General features: G+C 54.4%; 1 protein-coding gene across 2 annotated transcripts in view; it reads left to right on the top strand.

The window, feature by feature from the left end:
• Positions 1-25,301, top strand: part of LOC129858306 (protein FAM91A1-like) — a 164,485-nt gene that overhangs the window by 57,098 nt on the left and 82,086 nt on the right. For both annotated transcript variants that reach the window (XM_055927454.1, XM_055927455.1), the window contains 4 exons: positions 2,447-2,537; positions 7,749-7,811; positions 18,026-18,132; positions 18,353-18,391. In XM_055927454.1, the coding sequence (XP_055783429.1) occupies positions 2,447-2,537; positions 7,749-7,811; positions 18,026-18,132; positions 18,353-18,391 (300 nt within the window). The remainder of the gene's footprint in view (positions 1-2,446; positions 2,538-7,748; positions 7,812-18,025; positions 18,133-18,352; positions 18,392-25,301) is intronic.

Genomic DNA, 25,301 nt, shown 5'->3' with positions numbered 1-25,301 from the left:
TCTGACCCAGGACACTACCTATCTACATCTGACCCAGGACACTACCTATCTATGTCTGACACTAGACACTACCTATCTAACCCAGGACACTACCTATCTGACCCAGGACACTACCTATCTGACCCAGGACACTACCTATCTGACCCAGGACACTACCTATCTATATCTGACCCAGGACACTACCTATCTATATCTGACCCAGGACACTACCTATCTATATCTGACCCAGGACACTACCTATCTATATCTGACCCAGGACACTACCTATCTATATCTGACCCAGGACACTACCTATCTATATCTGACCCAGGACACTACCTATCTATATCTGACCCAGGACACTACCTATCTATATCTGACCCAGGACACTACCTATCTATATCTGACAATAGACACTACCTATCTATGTCTGACCCAGGACACTACCTATCTGACCCAGGACACTACCTATCTATATCTGACACTAGACACTACCTATCTATGTCTGACCCAGGACACTACCTAACTGACCCAGGACACTACCTATCTATATCTGACCCAGGACACTACCTATCTGACCCAGGACACTACCTATCTGACCCAGGACACTACCTATCTGACCCAGGACACTACCTATCTGACCCAGGACACTACCTATCTGACCCAGGACACTACCTATCTGACCCAGGACACTACCTATCTGACCCAGGACACTACCTATCTATATCTGATCCAGGACACTACCTATCTGACCCAGTACACTACCTATCTGACCCAGTACACTACCTATCTGACCCAGTACACTACCTATCTGACCCAGTACACTACCAATCTGACTCAGTACACTACCTATCTGACCCAGGACACTATCTATATCTGACCTAGGACACTACCTATCTATATCTGACCCAGGACACTACCTATTTGACCCAGGACACTACCTATCTATATCTGACCCAGTACACTACCTATCTGACCCAGGACACTACCTATCTGACCCAGGACACTACCTATCTATATCTGACACTAGACACTACCTATCTATGTCTGACCCAGGACACTACCTATCTGACCCAGGACACTACCTATCTATATCTGACCCAGGACACTACCTATCTGACCCAGGACACTACCTATCTGACCCAGGACACTACCTATCTGACCCAGGACACTACCTATCTGACCCAGGACACTACCTATCTGACCCAGGACACTACCTATCTGACCCAGGACACTACCTATCTGACCCAGGACACTACCTATCTGACCCAGGACACTACCTATCTGACCCAGGACACTACCTATCTATATCTGACCCAGGACACTACCTATCTATATCTGACCCAGGACACTACCTATTTGACCCAGGACACTACCTATCTATATCTGACCCAGTACACTACCTATCTGACCCAGGACACTACCTATCTGACCCAGGACACTGCCGATCTAGCTGGAAATTACACACTGACTATGTCATCTGGAATCTGTGCAGGTTCCCACCAGAGAAGTCAAAATGTTACTCCACACAACAGAAAGGCAAAACAGATTCAGCTCGTTAGCTAGACTGATCTCCAGCCTGAAGTTGCTGTGCTCAGCTCGTTAGCTAGACTGATCTCCAGCCTGAAGTTGCTGTGCTCAGCTCGTTAGCTAGACTGATCTCCAGCCTGAAGTTGCTGTGCTCAGCTCGTTAGCTAGACTGATCTCCAGCCTGAAGTTGCTGTGCTCAGCTCGTTAGCTAGACTGATCTCCAGCCTGAAGTTGCTGTGCTCAGCTCGTTAGCTAGACTGATCTCCAGCCTGAAGTTGCTGTGCTCAGCTCGTTAGCGAGACTGATCTCCAGCCTGAAGTTGCTGTGCTCAGCTCGTTAGCTAGACTGATCTCCAGCCTGAAGTTGCTGTGTTCAGCTCGTTAGCTAGACTGATCTCCAGCCTGAAGTTGCTGTGCTCAGCTCGTTAGCTAGACTGATCTCCAGCCTGAAGTTGCTGTGCTCAGCTCGTTAGCTAGACTGATCTCCAGCCTGAAGTTGCTGTGCTCAGCTCGTTAGCTAGACTGATCTCCAGCCTGAAGTTGCTGTGCTCAGCTCGTTAGCTAGACTGATCTCCAGCCTGAAGTTGCTGTGTTCAGCTCGTTAGCTAGACTGATCTCCAGCCTGAAGTTGCTGTGCTCAGCTCGTTAGCTAGACTGATCTCCAGCCTGAAGTTGCTGTGCTCAGCTCGTTAGCTAGACTGATCTCCAGCCTGAAGTTGCTGTGTTCATTTCAGGTATTTCTTTCTCTTCTGGTAAATGAAGTGTGTGGTTTCCCCCTCTTTACCTCTTTCCTCCCCCTCCTCCTCCTCTCTCCAACCGCCTCTTTCCTCCTCTCCTCCTCCACTCTCCAATCGCCTCTTTCCTTCTCTCCTTCTTACTCTCTCCCTCCACCCAGCTAACGTCTGTCTGTGTCCTCCCTCTGTCCTGTCTGATTTCAGATCTGCTCGGTGGCAGAGAGGAAGGCTATTGATAAGATGATAGATTCAGGACCCCAGCTGGCCGGATCAATGGAGTACAATGTGGTGCTGAGTGAGTGGAATTTATTCTTGTGTGTCTGTCTCTGTGTGTATGTTCATCCCAGCTCACTGCTAAATGGCCCCGTGGTCTGGATAAATGGTAGTCACTAGCCATCAGGGTGTTTGTCTGGGGTGAATTGGAAAACAGTTTAGTGTGATGAGATGCCTTCCCTGTCATTACGGCCTATTGTGGCTCTGATGGTAGGTTTTTTACCTCTCTGGGATAGGCGGGACGCTTGCGTCCCACTTGGCCAATAGCCAGGCAAAATGCAGAGCGCCAAATAAAAAAAAATGACATAAAATCAAACTTTTATTAAATCACACATGTAAGATACCAAATTAAAGCTACACTCGTTGTGAATCCAGCCAACATGTCAGATTTCAAAAAGGCTTTTCGGCGAAAGCATAAGATGCTATTATCTGAAGATAGCACAACAGTAAACAAAGAGAGAGAAGCATATTTCAACCCTGCAGGCGCGACATAAAACGCAGAAATAAAAATATAATTAATGCCTTACCTTTGACGAGCTTCTTTTGTTGGCACTCCAATATGTCCCATAAACATCACAAATGGTCCTTTTGTTCGATTAATTCCGTCCATATATATCCAAAATGTCCATTTATTTGGCGCGTTTGATCCAGAAAAAAAACGCTTCCAATTTGCGCAACGTCACTACAAAATATCTAAAAAATTTCCTCTAAACTTTGCCAAAACATTTCAAACTACTTTTGTAATACAACTTTAGGTATTTTTAAACGTTAATAATCGATTAAATTGAAGATGGGTCTATCTGTTTTCAATACAGGAGGACAACAAACTAACGCTACTTTTCTAGTCTTGCGTAACTCTCAAACAGTACACATAACGTTACACTGATTCCAGATGGCCGTTCTTCTTCATTGCACAAAGGAATAACCTCAACCAATTTCCAAAGACTGGTGACATCCAGTGGAAGCGGTAGGAACTGCAAACAGGTTGATTAGAAATCTAGTATCCCAATGAAATCTCATTGAACAGACAGTGACCTCCAAAAAAAGAAAAGATTCTGAATGGTTAGTCCTCAGGGTTTTGCCTGCTACATAAGTTCTGTTATACTCACAGACATGATTCAAACAGTTTTAGAAACTTCAGAGTGTTTTCTATCTAAATATACTAATAATATGCATATCTTATATTCTGGGGATGAGTAGAAGGAAGTTGAAATTGGGCACGCTATTTATCCAAAAGTGAAAATGCTGCCCCCTATCCTAGAGAAGTTAACACGGAGGATGCAAGAGAGTACCAGGTAGGAGGGGAGAGAGTACCAGGTAGGAGGGGAGAGAGTACCAGGTAGGAGGGGAGAGAGTACCAGGTAGGAGGGGAGAGAGTACCAGGTAGGAGGGGAGAGAGTACCAGGTAGGAGGGGAGAGAGTACCAGGTAGGAGGGGAGAGAGTACCAGGTAGGAGGGGAGAGAGTACCAGGTAGGAGGGGAGAGAGTACCAGGTAGGAGGGGAGAGAGTACCAGGTAGGAGGGGAGAGAGTACCAGGTAGGAGGGGAGAGAGTACCAGGTAGGAGGGGAGAGAGTACCAGGTAGGAGGGGAGAGAGTACCAGGTACGAGGGGAGAGAGTACCAGGTAGGAGTGTCGGGGTGGGCGGCGGAGTGTCGGGGAGGGCGGCGGAGTGTCGGGGAGGGCGGCGGAGGGCGACGGAGTGTCGGGGAGGGCGGCGGAGTGTCGGGGAGGGCGGCGGAGTGTCGGGGAGGGCGGCGGAGTGTCGGGGAGGGCGGCGGAGTGTCGGGGAGGGCGGCGGAGTGTCGGGGAGGGCGGCGGAGTGTCGGGGTGGGCGGCGGGGTGGGTGTCGGGGAGGGCGGCGGAGTGTCGGGGAGGGCGGCGGAGTGTCGGGGAGGGCGGCGGAGTGTCGGGGAGGGCGGCGGAGTGTCGGGGAGGGCGGCGGAGTGTCGGGGAGGGCGGCGGAGTGTCGGGGAGGGTGTTGGGGAGTGTCGGGGAGGGCGGTGGAGTGTCGGGGAGGGTGTTGGGGAGTGTCGGGGAGGGTGTTGGGGAGTGTCGGGGAGGGCGGTGGAGTGTCGGGGAGGGTGTTGGGGAGTGTCGGGGAGGGCGACGGAGTGTCGGGGTGGGCGGCACAGTGTCGGGGTGGGCGGCGGGGTGTCGGGGTGAGTGTCGGGGAGGGTGTTGGGGTGGGCGGCGGAGTGTCGGGGTGGGTGTCGGGGTGTCGGGGAGGGCGGCGGAGTGTCGGGGTGTCGGGGTGGGCGGCGGAGTGTCGGGGTGTCGGGGTGGGTGTTGGAGAGGGCGGCGGAGGGCGACGGAGTGTCGGGGTGTCGGGGTGGGCGGCGGAGTGTCGGGGAGGGCGACGGAGTGTCGGGGGTGGGCGGCGGGGTGGGTGTCGGAGTGTCGGGGAGGGCGGCGGAGTGTCGGGGAGGGCGGCGGAGTGTCGGGGAGGGCGACGGAGTGTCGGGGAGGGCGGCGGAGTGTCGGGGTGGGCGGCGGGGTGGGCGGCGGGGTGGGTGTCGGGGAGGGCGGCGGAGTGTCGGGGTGGGCGGCGGGGTGGGTGTCGGGGAGGGCGGCGGAGTGTCGGGGTGGGCGGCGGGGTGGGTGTCGGGGAGGGCGGCGGAGTGTCGGGGAGGGCGGCGGAGTGTCGGGGAGGGTGTTGGGGAGTGTCGGGGAGGGCGGTGGAGTGTCGGGGAGGGTGTTGGGGAGTGTCGGGGAGGGCGGTGGAGTGTCGGGGAGGGCGGTGGAGTGTCGGGGAGGGCGGTGGAGTGTCGGGGAGGGTGTTGGGGAGTGTCGGGGAGGTCGGTGGAGTGTCGGGGAGGGCGTCGGGGTGTCGGGGAGGGCGGCGGAGTGTCGGGGTGGGCGGCGGAGTGTCGGGGAGGGCGGCGGAGTGTCGGGGTGGGCGGCGGGGTGGGCGGCGGAGTGTCGGGGAGGGCGGCGGAGTGTCGGGGTGGGCGGCGGGGTGGGTGTCGGGGAGGGCGGCGGAGTGTCGGGGAGGGCGGCGGAGTGTCGGGGTGGGCGGCGGGGTGGGTGTCGGGGAGGGCGGCGGAGTGTCGGGGTGGGCGGCGGGGTGGGTGTCGGGGAGGGCGGCGGAGTGTCGGGGAGGGCGGCGGAGTGTCGGGGTGGGCGGCGGGGTGGGTGTTGGGGAGGGCGGCGGAGTGTCGGGGAGGGCGGCGGAGTGTCGGGGTGGGCGGCGGGGTGGGTGTCGGGGAGGGCGGCGGAGTGTCGGGGTGGGCGGCGGAGTGTCGGGGAGGGCGGCGGAGTGTCGGGGAGGGCGGCGGGGTGGGTGTCGGGGAGGGCGGCGGAGTGTCGGGGAGGGCGGCGGAGTGTCGGGGTGGGCGGCGGAGTGTCGGGGTGGGCGGCGGGGTGGGTGTCGGGGAGGGCGGCGGAGTGTCGGGGTGGGCGGCGGGGTGGGTGTCGGGGAGGGCGGCGGAGTGTCGGGGAGGGCGGCGGAGTGTCGGGGAGGGCGGCGGAGTGTCGGGGAGGGCGGCGGAGTGTCGGGGTGGGCGGCGGGGTGGGTGTCGGGGAGGGCGGCGGAGTGTCGGGGAGGGCGGCGGAGTGTCGGGGTGGGCGGCGGGGTGGGTGTCGGGGAGGGCGGCGGAGTGTCGGGGTGGGCGGCGGGGTGGGTGTCGGGGAGGGCGGCGGAGTGTCGGGGAGGGCGGCGGAGTGTCGGGGTGGGCGGCGGGGTGGGCGGCGGAGTGTCGGGGAGGGCGGCGGAGTGTCGGGGTGGGCGGCGGGGTGGGTGTCGGGGAGGGCGGCGGAGTGTCGGGGAGGGCGGCGGAGTGTCGGGGTGGGCGGCGGGGTGGGCGGCGGAGTGTCGGGGAGGGCGGCGGAGTGTCGGGGTGGGCGGCGGGGTGGGTGTTGGGGAGGGCGGCGGAGTGTCGGGGAGGGCGGCGGAGTGTCGGGGTGGGCGGCGGGGTGGGTGTCGGGGAGGGCGGCGGAGTGTCGGGGAGGGCGGCGGAGTGTCGGGGTGTCGGGGTGTCGGGTTGTCGGGGTGGGTGTCGGGGTGGGTGTCGGAGAGGGCGGCGGAGTGTCGGGGTGGGTGTCGGGGAGGGTGTCGGGGAGGGTGTCGGGGTGGGCGGCGGAGTGTCGGGGTGGGTGTCGGGGTGGGTGTCGGAGAGGGCGGCGGAGTGGGTGTCGGGGTGGGTGTCGGGGTGGGCGGCGGGGTGGGTGTCGGGGAGGGCGGCGGAGTGTCGGGGTGGGCGGCGGGGTGTCGGGGTGGGTGTCGGAGAGGGCGGCGGAGTGTCGGGGTGGGTGTCGGGGAGGGTGTCGGGGAGGGTGTCGGGGTGGGCGGCGGAGTGTCGGGGTGGGTGTCGGGGTGGGTGTCGGAGAGGGCGGCGGAGTGTCGGGGTGGGTGTCGGGGTGGGTGTCGGAGAGGGCGGCGGAGTGTCGGGGTGTCGGGGTGTCGGGGTGGGTGTCGGAGAGGGCGGCGGAGTGTCGGGGTGTCGGGGTGGGTGTCGGAGAGGGCGGCGGAGTGTCGGGGTGGGTGTCGGAGAGGGCGGCGGAGTGTCGGGGTGTCGGGGTGTCGGGGTGGGTGTCGGAGAGGGCGGCGGATTGTCGGGGTGGGTGTCGGGGTGGGTGTCGGGGTGGGCGGCGGGGTGGGTGTCGGGGAGGGCGGCGGAGTGTCGGGGTGGGCGGCGGAGTGTCGGGGTGGGTGTCGGAGAGGGCGGCGGAGTGTCGGGGTGGGTGTCGGGGAGGGTGTCGGGGAGGGTGTCGGGGTGGGCGGCGGAGTGTCGGGGTGGGTGTCGGGGTGGGTGTCGGAGAGGGCGGCGGAGTGTCGGGGTGGGTGTCGGGGTGGGTGTCGGAGAGGGCGGCGGGGTGTCGGGGTGTCGGGGTGGGTGTCGGAGAGGGCGGCGGAGTGTCGGGGTGTCGGGGTGGGTGTCGGAGAGGGCGGCGGAGTGTCGGGGTGTCGGGGTGTCGGGGTGGGTGTCGGAGAGGGCGGCGGATTGTCGGGGTGGGTGTCGGTGTGGGCGGCGGGGAGGGTGTCGGGGACACCCTCCCCGGAGAAGATGGGCGAGATGTAGGGGCATCTATGCTCTGTTCTCTGTTTATTGGAGATTGGGAATGATGTTGGGTAGGGGGGCAGAAGCTGCTGTGCCATAACAGAACTTATTGTGGTGCGATACCTTGTAAATGTTTCCTTAGCGTTAATACTTAGCGCTTTTTCCTCAACGTATTCAGATGAATATGTTAATCTGATCATGACATGGGTAATAAATGCCGTCTCTCTCCTTCAGGTCTGTACAACAGGGGATACATCTACCTGGACGTGCCCATCTCTGATGACAGCTGCATGTCAGGTACTCTACATTATAAACGGAGTGGTTCTAGCCCTTCATGGGGATTGGCTGAAAGCTGTGGTCCAGCATATCGCTTACATGTCTTCGTGGAAGGTACAACTCCCCGCGCGGACCCCCTCGCCCACTTAGCGTCTTTGGAGATATGTCCCCGCGCGGACCCCCTCGCCCACTTACGTCTTTGGAGATATGTCCCCGCGCGGACCCCCTCGCCCACTTACGTCTTTGGAGATATGTCCCGCGCGGACCCCCTCGCCCACTTACGTCTTTGGAGATATGTCCCGCGCGGACCCCCTCGCCCACTTAGCGTCTTTGGAGATATGTCCCGCGCGGACCCCCTCGCCCACTTACGTCTTTGGAGATATGTCGAGTTTCCTTTGTAGGGCTGTTTGGCGGGGAAGCCCGCTGTATATCCTATTGCCTGTTTCTGTTTGAGTCTTATTAAAGAATGTGAAACAGCGTGTCTAGATGCTGCTGTTCATGACAACACACACAGCTGTTCTTCATACGGCCTAAAATGTGTTCATACGGGCACAATATCACCTGTATAGCAGACGGATTTATGATCACCTGTATAGCAGACTGATTTATGATCACCTGTATAGCAGACTGATTTATGATCACCTGTATAGCAGACTGATTTATGATCACCTGTATAGCAGACTGATTTATGATCACCTGTATAGCAGACTGATTTATGATCACCTGTATAGCAGACGGATTTATGATCACCTGTATAGCAGACTGATTTATGATCACCTGTATAGCAGACGGATTTATGATCACCTGTATAGCAGACGGATTTATGATCACCTGTATAGCAGACGGATTTATGATCACCTGTATAGCAGACTGATTTATGATCACCTGTATAGCAGACGGATTTATGATCACCTGTATAGCAGACTGATTTATGATCACCTGTATAGCAGACGGATTTATGATCACCTGTATAGCAGACTGATTTATGATCACCTGTATGTTATAGCAGACTGATTTATGATCACCTGTATAGCAGACTGATTTATGATCACCTGTATAGCAGACTGATTTATGATCACCTGTATAGCAGACTGATTTATGATCACCTGTATGTTATAGCAGACTGATTTATGATCACCTGTATAGCAGACTGAATTCTGGTCACCTGTATGTTATAGCAGACTGATTTATGATCACCTGTATAGCAGACTGAATTCTGGTCACCTGTATGCTATAGCAGACTGAATTCTGATCACCTGTATAGCAGACTGAATTCTGGTCACATGTATGTTATAGCAGACTGATTTATGATCACCTGTATAGCAGACTGATTTATGATCACCTGTATAGCAGACTGATTTATGATCACCTGTATGTTATAGCAGACTGAATTATGATCACCTGTATGCTATAGCAGACTGAATTCTGGTCACCTGTATGCTATAGCAGACTGAATTCTGGTCACCTGTATGCTATAGCAGACTGAATTCGGATCACCTGTATGTTATAGCAGACGGAATTCTGGTCACCTGTATGTTATAGCAGACTGAATTCTGGTCACCTGTATGTTATAGCAGACGGATTTATGATCACCTGTATGTTATAGCAGACTGAATTCTGGTCACCTGTATGTTATAGCAGACTGAATTCTGGTCACCTGTATGTTATAGCAGACTGAATTCGGATCACCTGTATGTTATAGCAGACGGAATTCTGGTCACCTGTATGTTATAGCAGACTGAATTCTGGTCACCTGTATGTTATAGCAGACGGATTTATGATCACCTGTATGTTATAGCAGACTGAATTCTGGTCACCTGTATGTTATAGCAGACTGAATTCTGGTCACCTGTATGTTATAGCAGACTGAATTCTGGTCACCTGTATGTTATAGCAGACTGAATTCTGGTCACCTGTATGTTATAGCAGACTGAATTCTGGTCACCTGTATGTTATAGCAGACTGAATTCTGGTCACCTGTATGTTATAGCAGACTGAATTCTGGTCACCTGTATGTTATAGCAGACTGAATTCTGGTCACCTGTATGTTATAGCAGACTGATTTATGATCACCTGTATGTTATAGCAGACTGAATTCTGGTCACCTGTATGCTATAGCAGACTGAATTCGGATCACTTATGAACATAGAACATGCTATGTGAGAGAATAAATATATAATATATTATAATAAATATCTGGTAACATTTGGACGTTTCAATTGAAAAAAGACTGTCACATGATTGTAGCCATTTGACCTGCCAGATCTGAATTAATGGGGTGGATGGATGGCTTCCACGGGGACCTCCGACTCCAATACCAGGGGCTTCCACGGGGACCTCCGACCCCAATACCAGGGGCTTCCACGGGGACCTCCGACCCCAATACCAGGGGCTTCCACGGGGACCTCCGACCCCAATACCAGGGGCTTCCACGGGGACCTCCGACCCCAATACCAGGGGCTTCCACGGGGACCTCCGACCCCAATACCAGGGGCTTCCACGGGGACCTCCGACCCCAATACCAGGGGCTTCCACGGGGACCTCCGACCCCAATACCAGGGGCTTCCACGGGGACCTCCGACCCCAATACCAGGGGCTGACGGGGACCTCCGACCCCAATACCAGGAGCTGACGGGGACCTCCGACCCCAATACCAGGGGCTTCCACGGGGACCTCCGACCCCAATACCAGGGGCTGACGGGGACCTCCGACCCCAATACCAGGGGCTGACGGGGACCTCCGACCCCAATACCAGGGGCTTCCACGGGGACCTCCGACCCCAATACCAGGGGCTGACGGGGACCTCCGACCCCAATACCAGGGGCTGACGGGGACCTCCGACCCCAATACCAGGGGCTTCCACGGGGACCTCCGACCCCAATACCAGGGGCTTCCACGGGGACCTCCGACCCCAATACCAGGGGCTTCCACGGGGACCTCCGACCCCAATACCAGGGGCTGACGGGGACCTCCGACCCCAATACCAGGGGCTGACGGGGACCTCCGACCCCAATACCAGGGGCTGACGGGAACCTCCGACCCCAATACCAGGGGCTGACGGGAACCTCCGACCCCAATACCAGGGGCTGACGGGGACCTCCGACCCCAATACCAGGGGCTTCCACGGGGACCTCCGACCCCAATACCAGGGGCTGACGGGGACCTCCGACCCCAATACCAGGAGCTGACGGGGACCTCCGACCCCAATACCAGGGGCTTCCACGGGGACCTCCGACCCCAATACCAGGGGCTGACGGGGACCTCCGACCCCAATACCAGGGGCTGACGGGGACCTCCGACCCCAATACCAGGGGCTTCCACGGGGACCTCCGACCCCAATACCAGGGGCTGACGGGGACCTCCGACCCCAATACCAGGGGCTGACGGGGACCTCCGACCCCAATACCAGGGGCTTCCACGGGGACCTCCGACCCCAATACCAGGGGCTTCCACGGGGACCTCCGACCCCAATACCAGGGGCTTCCACGGGGACCTCCGACCCCAATACCAGGGGCTGACGGGGACCTCCGACCCCAATACCAGGGGCTGACGGGGACCTCCGACCCCAATACCAGGGGCTGACGGGAACCTCCGACCCCAATACCAGGGGCTGACGGGGACCTCCGACCCCAATACCAGGGGCTTCCACGGGGACCTCCGACCCCAATACCAGGGGCTTCCACGGGGACCTCCGACCCCAATACCAGGGGCTTCCACGGGGACCTCCGACCCCAATACCAGGGGCTTCCACGGGGACCTCCGACCCCAATACCAGGGGCTTCCACGGGGACCTCCGACCCCAATACCAGGGGCTGACGGGGACCTCCGACCCCAATACCAGGGGCTTCCACGGGGACCTCCGACCCCAATACCAGGGGCTTCCACGGGGACCTCCGACCCCAATACCAGGGGCTTCCACGGGGACCTCCGACCCCAATACCAGGGGCTTCCACGGGGACCTCCGACCCCAATACCAGGGGCTTCCACGGGGACCTCCGACCCCAATACCAGGGGCTGACGGGGACCTCCGACCCCAATACCAGGGGCTGACGGGGACCTCCGACCCCAATACCAGGGGCTGACGGGAACCTCCGACCCCAATACCAGGGGCTGACGGGGACCTCCGACCCCAATACCAGGGGCTGACGGGAACCTCCGACCCCAATACCAGGGGCTTCCACGGGGACCTCCGACCCCAATACCAGGGGCTTCCACGGGGACCTCCGACCCCAATACCAGGGGCTGACGGGGACCTCCGACCCCAATACCAGGGGCTGACGGGAACCTCCGACCCCAATACCAGGGGCTTCCACGGGGACCTCCGACCCCAATACCAGGGGCTGACGGGGACCTCCGACCCCAATACCAGGAGCTGACGGGGACCTCCGACCCCAATACCAGGGGCTGACGGGGACCTCCGACCCCAATACCAGGAGCTGACGGGGACCTCCGACCCCAATACCAGGGGCTGACGGGGACCTCCGACCCCAATACCAGGAGCTGACGGGGACCTCCGACCCCAATACCAGGGGCTGACGGGGACCTCCGACCCCAATACCAGGAGCTTACGGGGACCTCCGACCCCAATACCAGGGGCTTCCACGGGGACCTCCGACCCCAATACCAGGGGCTTCCACGGGGACCTCCGACCCCAATACCAGGGGCTGACGGGGACCTCCGACCCCAATACCAGGGGCTTCCACGGGGACCTCCGACCCCAATACCAGGGGCTGACGGGGACCTCCGACCCCAATACCAGGGGCTGACGGGGACCTCCGACCCCAATACCAGGGGCTGACGGGGACCTCCGACCCCAATACCAGGGGCTGACGGGGACCTCCGACCCCAATACCAGGGGCTTCCACGGGGACCTCCGACCCCAATACCAGGGGCTGACGGGGACCTCCGACCCCAATACCAGGGGCTGACGGGGACCTCCGACCCCAATACCAGGGGCTGACGGGGACCTCCGACCCCAATACCAGGGGCTGACGGGGACCTCCGACCCCAATACCAGGGGCTGACGGGGACCTCCGACCCCAATACCAGGGGCTGACGGGGACCTCCGACCCCAATACCAGGGGCTGACGGGGACCTCCGACCCCAATACCAGGGGCTGACGGGGACCTCCGACCCCAATACCAGGGGCTGACGGGGACCTCCGACCCCAATACCAGGGGCTGACGGGGACCTCCGACCCCAATACCAGGGGCTGACGGGGACCTCCGACCCCAATACCAGGGGCTGACGGGGACCTCCGACCCCAATACCAGGGGCTGACGGGGACCTCCGACCCCAATACCGGGGGCTGACGGGGACCTCCGACCCCAATACCGGGGGCTGACGGGGACCTCCGACCCCAATACCAGGGGCTGACGGGGACCTCCGACCCCAATACCAGGGGCTGACGGGGACCTCCGACCCCAATACCAGGGGCTGACGGGGACCTCCGACCCCAATACCAGGGGCTGACGGGGACCTCCGACCCCAATACCAGCGGCTGACGGGGACCTGCAAATCATTGTATTTTGAAAGATAAATGAAAAAATCCTGCAATTCTGTGTTATTTTACATGACTGGAGACATTACAATAATATATTTTTTATACCACACGAATGAATGACCAAAATGACGAGAGACTCTGACATTGACATACTCGAGATCAATAAAATGAACAACTCGTGCGGTAAATTCAACCAATAGCTTAGGACAATTCAATAGCTGTATTTACAGAGTGTAGGTCTACAATATGAGGAGGAAATTGTTGTTCACCAACTTTCCAGTGGCACTCACTAATCCAAGGTCCTGGTCCCTGACAATCAATGGAAACCAAATGTATACTCTCTGTGCTTCAAAGAAATATCCTGGTGCATGAAGGTTACACCTACAGACGGGAACGACAGACCACGAATAAGTTATTCTGGAAGTGAACCAAATATGATGCTTTCGAGGTCACATAACTTTCCAATTATCCTGGATACGTGGTTCTTTCAGCCCCCGAAAATCAACTGGAGGAGCCCCTGACATACTTTCAGGCAACATGGGTTGGGGAGCAACATTTTTCCCATAGGTTAACTCAACAAAAAATGATTGTTCATTGAACCATAAACAATTCATGAACATGCACCTGTGGAACGGTCGTTAAGACACTAACAGCTTACAGACGGTAGGCAATTAAGGTCACAGTTATGAAAACTTAGGACACTAAAGAGGCCTTTCTACTGACTCTGAAAAAAGCCAAAAGAATGATTCCCAGGGTCCCTGCTCATCTGCGTGAACGTGCCTTAGGCATCCTGCAAGGAGGCATGAGGACTGCAGATATGGCCAGGACAATAAATTGCAATGTCCGTACCGTGAGACGCCTAAGACAGCGCTACAGAGAGACAGGACGGACAGCTGATTGTCCTCGCAGTGGCAGACCACGTGTAACAACACCTGCACAGGATCGGTACATCCGAACATCACACCTGCGGGACAGGTACAGGATGGCAACAACAACTGCCCGAGTTACACCAGGAACACACAATCCCTCCATCAGTGCTCAGACTGTCCGCAATAGGCTGAGAGAGGCTGGACTGAGGGCTTGTAGGCCTGTTGTAAGGCAGGTCCTCACCAGACATCTCCGTTAACAACGTCGCCTATGGTCACCAACCCACCATCGCTGGACCAGACAGGACTGGCAAAAAGTGCTCTTCACTGACGAGTCGCGGTTTTGTCTCACCAGGGGTGATGGTCGGATTCGCGTTTATCGTCTAAGGAATAAGCGTTACACCGAGGTCTGTACTCTGGAGCGGGATCGATTTGGAGGTGGAGGATCATTCATGGTCTGGGGAGGTGTGTCACAACATCATCGGACTGAGCTTGTTGTCATTGCAGGCAATCTCAGTGCTGTGCGTTACAGGGAAGACATCCTCTTCCCTCATGTGGTACCCTTCCTGCAGGCTCATCCTGACAAGACCCTCCAGCATGACAATGCCACCAGCCATACTGCTCGTTCTGTGCGTGATTTCCTGCAAGACAGGAATGTCAGTGTTCTGCCATGGCCAGCGAAGAGCCCGGATCTCAATCCCATTGAGCACGTCTGGGACCTGTTGGATCGGAGGGTGAGGGCTAGGGCCATTTCACCCCCAGAAACTGCTACAATTCTGTCCTGCAGGACTTGGTGAATCTTGGCGCTACCCACCCCACCATTTGGAAGTTCATTAAGGCATTGCAGTTTTAGGCCTACTCATTTTTGCTCCATTTGTAGTAAGCTTTTTTGTTAAATTAATAAATACATGTTTTATAGTGAATGGTTGGTGTTAATGGATTGTATAGAAACTAGATAAAACGAAAATACATAGTAGAAACTACATATTGTCTGTTTTTAGCCTTCAGCCTTTATAGAACCATATGAACAAATGTATATACAACTTTCTGCCTATATGAGCAAATTTATATAGGCCAAGGCTACAATAATCTGCCCATATGAAGGAATTTATATACTATATTTGTCGCCGTACATCATTTAATGAAAAGCAGTAAACGTACACATTTAATAACAGACTCACATACACAGTCAGGCAATAGGCTTCACCTGGCTTCACAGCTTTCCTGGGAAACTCAAACGTATTGTAGCCTCACGCAGATGAAAGAGTAGCTGCGGGAGAAGTTATCTTCAGCAGCAGTGTTCTCTGTCAAATATTACACGTTGTGGCTCCGGGGTATATCACGGGTATGACAAAAAATTGGGCAGCTGGGATCATGGGTAATGGCAGTGGGGATCATGATAATGGCAGCTGGGATCACGGGTAATGGCAGTGGGGATCATGATAATGGCAGCTGGGATCATGGGTAATGGCAGTGGGGATCATGATAATGGCAGCTGGGATCATGGGTAATGGCAGTGGGGATCATGATAATGGCAGCTGGGATCATGGGTAATGAGAGCTGGGATCATGGGTAATGAGAGCTGGGATCATGGGTAATGGCAGCTGGGATCATGGGTAATGGCAGTGGGGATCATGATAATGGCAGCTGGGATCACGGGTAATGGCAGTGGGGATCATGATAATGGCAGCTGGGATCATGGGTAATGGCAGTGGGGATCATGATAATGGCAGCTGGGATCATGGGTAATGGCAGTGGGGATCATGATAATGGCAGCTGGGATCATGGGTAATGAGAGCTGGGATCATGGGTAATGAGAGCTGGGATCATGGGTAATGGCAGCTGGGATCATGGGTAATGGCAGTGGGATCATGATAATGGCAGCTGGGATCATGGGTAATGGCAGTGGGGATCATGATAATGGCAGCGGGGATCATGGGTAATGAGAGCTGGGATCATGGGTAATGAGAGCTGGGATAATGGGTAATGGCAGTGGGGATCGTGAGTAATGGCAGCGGGGATCATGATAATGGCATCATGGGCAATGGCAGCTGGGATCATGATAATGGCATCATGGGTAATGGCAGCAGGGATCATGATAATGGCAGCAGGGATCATGATAATGGCAGCAGGGATCATGATAATGGCAGCTGGGATCATGATATTGGCATCTGGGGATCATGATATTGGCATCTGGGGATCGTGGGTAATGACAGAGGGGATCATGGGTAATGGCAGCGGGGATCATGGTAATGGCAGCGGGGATCGTGGGTAATGTCTGAGGGCTGTGAAGGGGGCCCACAACATTACCATCTATAACTGGCTGAGGGCTGTGAAGGGGGCCCACAACATTACCATCTATAACTGGCTGGGGGCTGTGAAGGGGGCCCACAACATTACCATCTATAACTGGCTGAGGGCTATGAAGAGGCCCACAACATTACCATCTATAACTGGCTGAGGGCTGTGAAGGGGGCCCACAACATTACCATCTATAACTGGCTGAGGGCTGTGAAGGGGGCCCACAACATTACCATCTATAACTGGCTGAGGGCTGTGAAGGGGGCCCACAACATTACCATCTATAACTGGCTGAGGGCTATGAAGAGGCCCACAACATTACCATCTATAACTGGCTGAGGGCTGTGAAGAGGCCCACAACATTACCATCTATAACTGGCTGAGGGCTGTGAAGGGGGCCCACAACATTACCATCTATAACTGGCTGAGGGCTGTGAAGGGGGCCCACAACATTACCATCTATAACTGGCTGAGGGCTGTGAAGGGGGCCCACAACATTACCATCTATAACTGGCTGAGGGCTATGAAGAGGCCCACAACATTACCATCTATAACTGGCTGAGGGCTGTGAAGAGGCCCACAACATTACCATCTATAACTGGCTGAGGGCTATGAAGAGGCCCACAACATTACCATCTATAACTGGCTGAGGGCTGTGAAGAGGCCCACAACATTACCATCTATAACTGGCTGAGGGCTGTGAAGAGGCCCCACAACACTACCATCTATAACTGGCTGAGGGCTGTGAAGAGGCCCCACAACACTACCATCTATAACTGGCTGAGGGCTGTGAAGAGGCCCCACACCATTACCATCTATAACTGGCTGAGGGCTGTGAAGAGGCCCCACAACATTACCATCTATAACTGGCTGAGGGCTGTGAAGAGGCCCCACAACACTACCATCTATAACTGGCTGAGGGCTGTGAAGAGGCCCCCAACATTACCATCTATAACTGGCTGAGGGCTGTGAAGAGGCCCCACAACATTACCATCTATAACTGGCTGAGGGCTGTGAAGAGGCGCACAACATTACCATCTATAACTGGCTGAGGGCTGTGAAGAGGCCCCACAACACTACCATCTATAACTGGCTGAGGGCTGTGAAGAGGCCCCACAACACTACCATCTATAACTGGCTGAGGGCTGTGAAGAGGCCCCACAACATTACCATCTATAACTGGCTGAGGGCTGTGAAGAGGCCCCACAACATTACCATCTATAACTGGCTGAGGGCTGTGAAGAGGCCCCACAACACTACCATCTATAACTGGCTGAGGGCTGTGAAGAGGCCCCCAACATTACCATCTATAACTGGCTGAGGGCTGAGGGCTGTGAAGAGGCCCCACAACATTACCATCTATAACTGGCTGAGGGCTGAGGGCTGGGTGTTGGCTGATCACTTGCTGGTCGGTTGCCATTGACAACCCTTTATGTATTTTTGTTGCGCTCCATCCCTCTCCCAGTGCCCCCCCCCCCCCCCCCCCCCCGGAAGGCTTTGTGATTATTTTATAATGTTTTATACTTCTTATGATCTATTAATGAATATATCACTGTGTTTCCCAGTGCCCCCCCTGGAAGGCTTCGTGATGAACAGGGTCCAGGGAGACTACTTTGAAACCCTGTTGTACAAAATATTTGTTTCCATCGACGAGCAGACTAACGTGTCAGAGGTAGGTGAAATAATATTACCTCTCAGCCTCGTTGGACCATCCTGGGCTTGATCACATTCCCTTTTCATACCGTAGGAGCTTGATGCTCAAACGAAGCTAATAAAATATAAACTGTAATTATTTAACAATGTTTATTGGTGTGTTTTTCTTGTTGACTTTATTAAAGTGATTTCAGTCCCATTTTAGTCTTGATCCTCTTCCTCTGGTCGTTCTGTTCCAGCTGGCTAATGTTCTGGAGATTGACTTGGGCCTGGTGAAGGTATGTATCTATAGATCTGTTATATTGTCCATGGCGGCGGTCACCAACCTTTTCTGAGTCCAGATCACTTTCACAGTCAGCAAGCCGAGATCTACCGCTCGGAATCTTTTTAAAACTTAAAATAATATAACATGAACTTAATAAAAACAGTTTAGTCAGAAGGAGGTTTGTGTAGTAGCCCTAAAACATTATCACATCCTATTGGCTATATGCCTGGTCTAATACATTATCACAGCATGTTGGCTGTATGCCTGGCCTAATACATTATCACAGCATATTGGCTTTATGCCTGGTCTAATACATTATCACAGCATATTGGCAATATGCCTGGTCTAAAACATTATCACATCATATTGGCTTTATGCCTGGTCTAATACATTATCACAGCATATTGGCTTTATGCCTGGTCTAATACATTATCACATCCTATTGGCTATATGCCTGGTCTAATACATTATCACATCCTATTGGCTATATGCCTGGTCTAATACATTATCACATCATATTGGCTTTATGTCTGGTCTAATACATTATCACATCCTATTGACTATATGCCTGGTCTAATACATTATCACATTCTATTGGCTTTATGCCTGGTCTAATACATTATCACATCCTATTGGCTATATGCCTGGTCTAATACATTATCACATCCTATTGGCTATATGCCTGGTCTAATACATTATCACATCCTATTGACTATATGCCTGGTCTAATACATTATCACATTCTATTGGCTTTATGCCTGGTCTAATACATTATCACATCCTATTGGCTATATGCCTGGTCTAATACATTATCACATCATATTGGCTTTATGCCTGGTCTAATACATTATCACATCCTATTGGCTATATGCCTGGTCTAATACATTATAACAGCATATTGGCTATATGCTTGGTCTAATACATTATCACAGCATATTGGCTGTATGCCTGGCCTAATACATTATCACAGCATATTGGCTATATGCCTGGTCTAATACATTATCACAGCATATTGGCTATATGCCTGGTCTAATACATTATCACAGCATATTGGCTATATGCCTGGTCTAATACATTATCACAGCATATTGGCTATATGCCTGGCCTAATACATTATCACAGCATGGTGGCTATATGCCTGGTCTAATACATTATCACAGCATATTGGCTATATGCCTGGTCTAATACATTATCACATCCTATTGGCTATATGCTTGGTCTAATACATTATCACATCCTATTGGCTATATGCCTGGTCTAATACATTATCACATCCTATTGGCTATATGCCTGGTCTAATACATTATCACATCCTATTGGCTTTATGCCTGGTCTAATCTAATACATTATCACATCCTATTGGCTATATGCCTGGTCTAATACATTATCACATCCTATTGGCTATATGCCTGGCCTAATACATTATCACAGCATATTGGCTATATGCCTGGTCTAATACATTATCACAGCATATTGGCTATATGCCTGGTCTAATACATTATTACAGCATATTGGCTATATGCCTGGTCTAATACATTATCACAGCATATTGGCTATATGCTTGGTCTAATACATTATCACAGCATGTTGGCTGTATGCCTGGCCTAATACATTATCACAGCATATTGGCTATATGCCTGGTCTAATACATTATCACATCCTATTGGCTATATGCCTGGTCTAATACATTATCACATCCTATTGGCTATATGCTTGGTCTAATACATTATCACATCATATTGGCTTTATGCCTGGTCTAATCTAATACATTATCACATCCTATTGGCTATATGCCTGGCCTAATACATTATCACAGCATGGTGGCTATATGCCTGGTCTAATACATTATCACATCATATTGGCTTTATGCCTGGTCTAATACATTATCACATCATATTGGCTATATGCCTGGTCTAATACATTATCACATCATATTGGCTATATGCCTGGTCTAATACATTATCACATCCTATTGGCTTTATGCCTGGTCTAATACATTATCACATCCTATTGGCTTTATGCCTGGTCTAATACATTATCACATCATATTGGCTATATGCCTGGTCTAATACATTATCACATCATATTGGCTATATGCCTGGTCTAATACATTATCACATCATATTGGCTTTATGCCTGGTCTAATACATTATCACATCATATTGGCTTTATGCCTGGTCTAATACATTATCACAGCATATTGGCTATATGCCATGAAATCATGGGGATTTCAAGACAGCTTGGAGCTCTGAAACAAGTGAGGTCAAATTATGACGTCAGTGATCTTCGGGTCATAAATTCAGAGCTCTGGGAAGATGCCCTAGTCTGACTTGGAATCCCGAGTGGGATGACCGTTCGTTCAAAAAGTTTTTCCCCAGTCTGATCTCGTATTTTGCAGAGTTCCCAGTTGTCTTGAACACACCATTAGTATCAGCGGAGGGAGGGAGAGAGAGATCAGCCTCTCACGGTCCATGCTCTCTCCTTTCCTCTGGCTGACCAGAGAGAGGGGACACAGTCTTCCACCTGATGGCAAAACTCGCGTCGCTTCTCATGCCCAAATTCATGTTGTTCCTATGACCAGAGACCGTGAAATATTCCTTGATATTAAAATATGCATAAATAAATACTCACTCATTGCAGCACCAGTGGAAGTAGGGAGAAGCGCGTTTTATGTTTTGTAATAGTGTTGAATAAAAACAGTGCTAAATCTAAATGTATATATGAACTCACTCCTAAAAACACCATAGTTTTGCTCTATTCTTTGGCAGTCTCTCTCTGGTTTTAAAAGTTAAGGAATTTCACATAGGCTACACTCCTAGGAAAAAGGCTTCCTAAAGGGTTCTTTGACAGGCCCCATAGGAGAACCCTTTTTGGTTCCAGGGAGAACCCTTTTTGGTTCCAGGGAGAACCCTTTTTGGGTAGTAGTGGAGATGCATCACCGTGGGTAGTGGTGGAGATGCAGCACCGTGGGTAGTGGTGGAGATGCAGCACTGTGGGTAGTGGTGGAGATACAGCACCGTGGGTAGTGGAGGAGATGTGGGTAGTGGTGGAGATGCAGCACCGTGGGTAGTGGTGGAGATGCAGCACCGTGGGTAGTGGTGGAGATGCAGCACCGTGGGTAGTAGTGGAGATGCAGCACCGTGGGTAGTGGTGGAGATGCAGCACCGTGGGTAGTGGTGGAGATGCAGCACCGTGGGTAGTGGTGGAGATGCAGCACCGTGGGTAGTGGTGGAGATGCAGCACCGTGGGTAGTAGTGGAGATGCAGCACCGTGGGTAGTGATGGAGATGCAGCACCGTGGGTAGTGGAGGAGATGTGGGTAGTGGTGGAGATGCAGCACCGTGGGTAGTAGTGGAGATGCAGCACCGTGGGTAGTGATGGAGATGCAGCACCGTGGGTAGTGGAGGAGATGTGGGTAGTGGTGGAGATGCAGCACCGTGGGTAGTAGTGGAGATGCAGCACCGTGGGTAGTGATGGAGATGCAGCACCGTGGGTAGTGGAGGAGATGTGGGTAGTGATGGAGATGCAGCACTGTGGGTAGTGATGGAGGTGTGGGTAGTGATGGAGATGCAGCACTGTGGGTAGTGATGGAGATGTGGGTAGTGGTGGAGATGCAGCACCGTGGGTAGTGGTGGAGATGCAGCACCGTGGGTAGTGGTGGAGATGTGGGTAGTGGTGGAGATGCAGCACCGTGGGTAGTGGTGGAGATGCAGCACCGTGGGTAGTGGTGGAGATGCAGCACCGTGGGTAGTGGTGGAGATGCAGCACCATGGGTAGTAGTGGAGATGCAGCACCGTGGGTAGTGGTGGAGATGCAGCACCGTGGGTAGTGGTGGAGATGCAGCACCGTGGGTAGTGGTGGAGATGCAGCACCGTGGGTAGTGGTGGAGATGTGGGTAGTGGTGGAGATCCAGCACCGTGGGTAGTGATGGAGATGTGGGTAGAAGTGGAGATGCAGCACTGTGGGTAGTGGTGGAGATGCAGCACTGTGGGTAGTGGTGGAGATGTGGGTAGAAGTGGAGATGCAGCACTGTGGGTAGTGGTGGAGATGCAGCACCGTGGGTAGTGGTGGAGATGCAGCACCGTGGGTAGTGGTGGAGATGTGGGTAGTGGTGGAGATGCAGCACTGTGGGTAGTGGTGGAGATGTGGGTAGAAGTGGAGATGCAGCACTGTGGGTAGTGGTGGAGATGCAGCACCGTGGGTAGTGGTGGAGATGCAGCACCGTGGGTAGTGGTGGAGATGCAGCACCGTGGGTAGTGGAGGAGATGTGGGTAGTGGTGGAGATGCATCACCGTGGGTAGTGATGGAGATGCAGCACCGTGGGTAGTGATGGAGATGCAGCACCGTGGGTAGTGGTGGAGATGCAGCACCGTGGGTAGTGGTGGAGATGCAGCACCGTGGGTAGTGGTGGAGGATGCAGCACCGTGGGTAGTGGTGGAGATGCAGCACCGTGGGTAGTGGTGGAGATGCAGCACCGTGGGTAGTGGTGGAGATGCAGCACCGTGGGTAGTGGTGGAGGATGCAGCACCGTGGGTAGTAGTGGAGATCCAGCACCGTGGGTAGTGGTGGAGATGCAGCACCGTGGGTAGTGATGGAGATGCAGCACCGTGGGTAGTGGTGGAGATGTGGGTAGTGGTGGAGATCCAGCACCGTGGGTAGTGATGGAGATGTGGGTAGTGGTGGAGATCCAGCACCGTGGGTAGTGGTGGAGATGTGGGTAGTGGTGGAGATCCAGCACCGTGGGTGGTGATGGAGATCCAGCACTGTGGGTAGTGGTGGAGATGCAGCACCGTGGGTAGTGGTGGAGATGCAGCACCGTGGGTAGTGGTGGAGATGCAGCACCGTGGGTAGTGGTGGAGATGCAGCACCGTGGGTAGTGGTGGAGATCCAGCACCGTGGGTAGTGGTGGAGATCCAGCACCGTGGGTAGTAGTGGAGATCCAGCACCGTGGGTAGTGGTGGAGATGCAGCACCGTGGGTAGTGGTGGAGATGTGGGTAGTGGTGGAGATCCAGCACCGTGGGTAGTGGTGGAGATGCAGCACCGTGGGTAGTAGTGGAGATCCAGCACCGTGGGTAGTGGTGGAGATGCAGCACCGTGGGTAGTGGTGGAGATGCAGCACCGTGGGTAGTAGTGGAGATGCAGCACCGTGGGTAGTGGTGGAGATGCAGCACCGTGGGTAGTGGTAGAGATGCATCACCGTGGGTAGTGATGGAGATGTGGGTAGTGGTGGAGATCCAGCACCGTGGGTAGTGATGGAGATGCAGCACCGTGGGTAGTGGTGGAGATGTGGGTAGTGGTGGAGATCCAGCACCGTGGGTAGTGATGGAGATGTGGGTAGTGGTGGAGATCCAGCACCGTGGGTAGTGGTGGAGATGTGGGTAGTGGTGGAGATCCAGCACCGTGGGTGGTGATGGAGATCCAGCACTGTGGGTAGTGGTGGAGATGCAGCACCGTGGGTAGTGGTGGAGATGTGGGTAGTGGTGGAGATCCAGCACCGTGGGTGGTGATGGAGATGCAGCACCGTGGGTAGTGGTGGAGATGCAGCACCGTGGGTAGTGGTGGAGATGCAGCACCGTGGGTAGTGGTGGAGATGCAGCACCGTGGGTAGTGGTGGAGATGCAGCACCGTGGGTAGTGGTGGAGATGTGGGTAGTGGTGGAGATGCAGCACCGCGGGTAGTGGTGGAGATCCAGCACCGTGGGTAGTGATGGAGATGCAGCACCGTGGGTAGTGGTGGAGATGCAGCACCGTGGGTAGTGGTGGAGATGTGGGTAGTGGTGGAGATCCAGCACCGTGGGTAGTGGTGGAGATGCAGCACCGTGGGTAGTAGTGGAGATCCAGCACCGTGGGTAGTGGTGGAGATGCAGCACCGTGGGTAGTGGTGGAGATGCAGCACCGTGGGTAGTAGTGGAGATGCAGCACCGTGGGTAGTGGTGGAGATGCAGCACCGTGGGTAGTGGTAGAGATGCATCACCGTGGGTAGTGATGGAGATGTGGGTAGTGGTGGAGATCCAGCACCGTGGGTAGTGATGGAGATGTGGGTAGTGGTGGAGATCCAGCACCGTGGGTAGTGGTGGAGATGTGGGTAGTGGTGGAGATCCAGCACCGTGGGTGGTGATGGAGATCCAGCACTGTGGGTAGTGGTGGCGATGCAGCACCGTGGGTAGTGATGGAGATGCAGCACCGTGGGTAGTAGTGGAGATGCAGCACCGTGGGTAGTGATGGAGATGCAGCACCGTGGGTAGTAGTGGAGATGCAGCACCGTGGGTAGTGGTGGAGATGCAGCACCGTGGGTAGTAGTGGAGATGCAGCACCGTGGGTAGTGGTGGAGATGCAGCACCGTGGGTAGTAGTGGAGGATGCAGCACCGTGGGTAGTGGTGGAGATGCAGCACCGTGGGTAGTGGTGGAGATGCATCACCGTGGTTAGTGGTGGAGATGCAGCACCGTGGGTAGTGGTGGAGATGCAGCACCGTGGGTAGTGATGGAGATGCAGCACCGTGGGTAGTGATGGAGATGCAGCACCGTGGGTAGTGATGGAGATGCAGCACCGTGGGTAGTAGTGGAGATGCAGCACCGTGGGTAGTGGTGGAGATGCAGCACCGTGGGTAGTAGTGGAGATGCAGCACCGTGGGTAGTGGTGGAGATGCAGCACCGTGGGTAGTGGTGGAGGTGTGGGTAGTAGTGGAGATGCAGCACCGTGGGTAGTGGTGGAGATGTGGGTAGTAGTGGAGATGTGGGTAGTAGTGGAGATGCAGCACCGTGGGTAGTGGTGGAGATGCAGCACCGTGGGTAGTGATGGAGATGCAGCACCGTGGGTAGTGGTGGAGATGTGGGTAGTAGTGGAGATGCAGCACCGTGGGTAGTGGTGGAGATGTGGGTAGTAGTGGAGATGCAGCACCGTGGGTAGTGGTGGAGATGCAGCA

The sequence above is a fragment of the Salvelinus fontinalis genome, chromosome 6 (genome assembly GCF_029448725.1).
Source record: "Salvelinus fontinalis isolate EN_2023a chromosome 6, ASM2944872v1, whole genome shotgun sequence".
In the NCBI taxonomy this organism is placed as follows: domain Eukaryota; kingdom Metazoa; phylum Chordata; class Actinopteri; order Salmoniformes; family Salmonidae; genus Salvelinus; species Salvelinus fontinalis.
The sequence above is the reverse complement of the archived record's forward strand: the minus strand, read 5'-3'. Positions and strand labels throughout refer to the sequence as shown.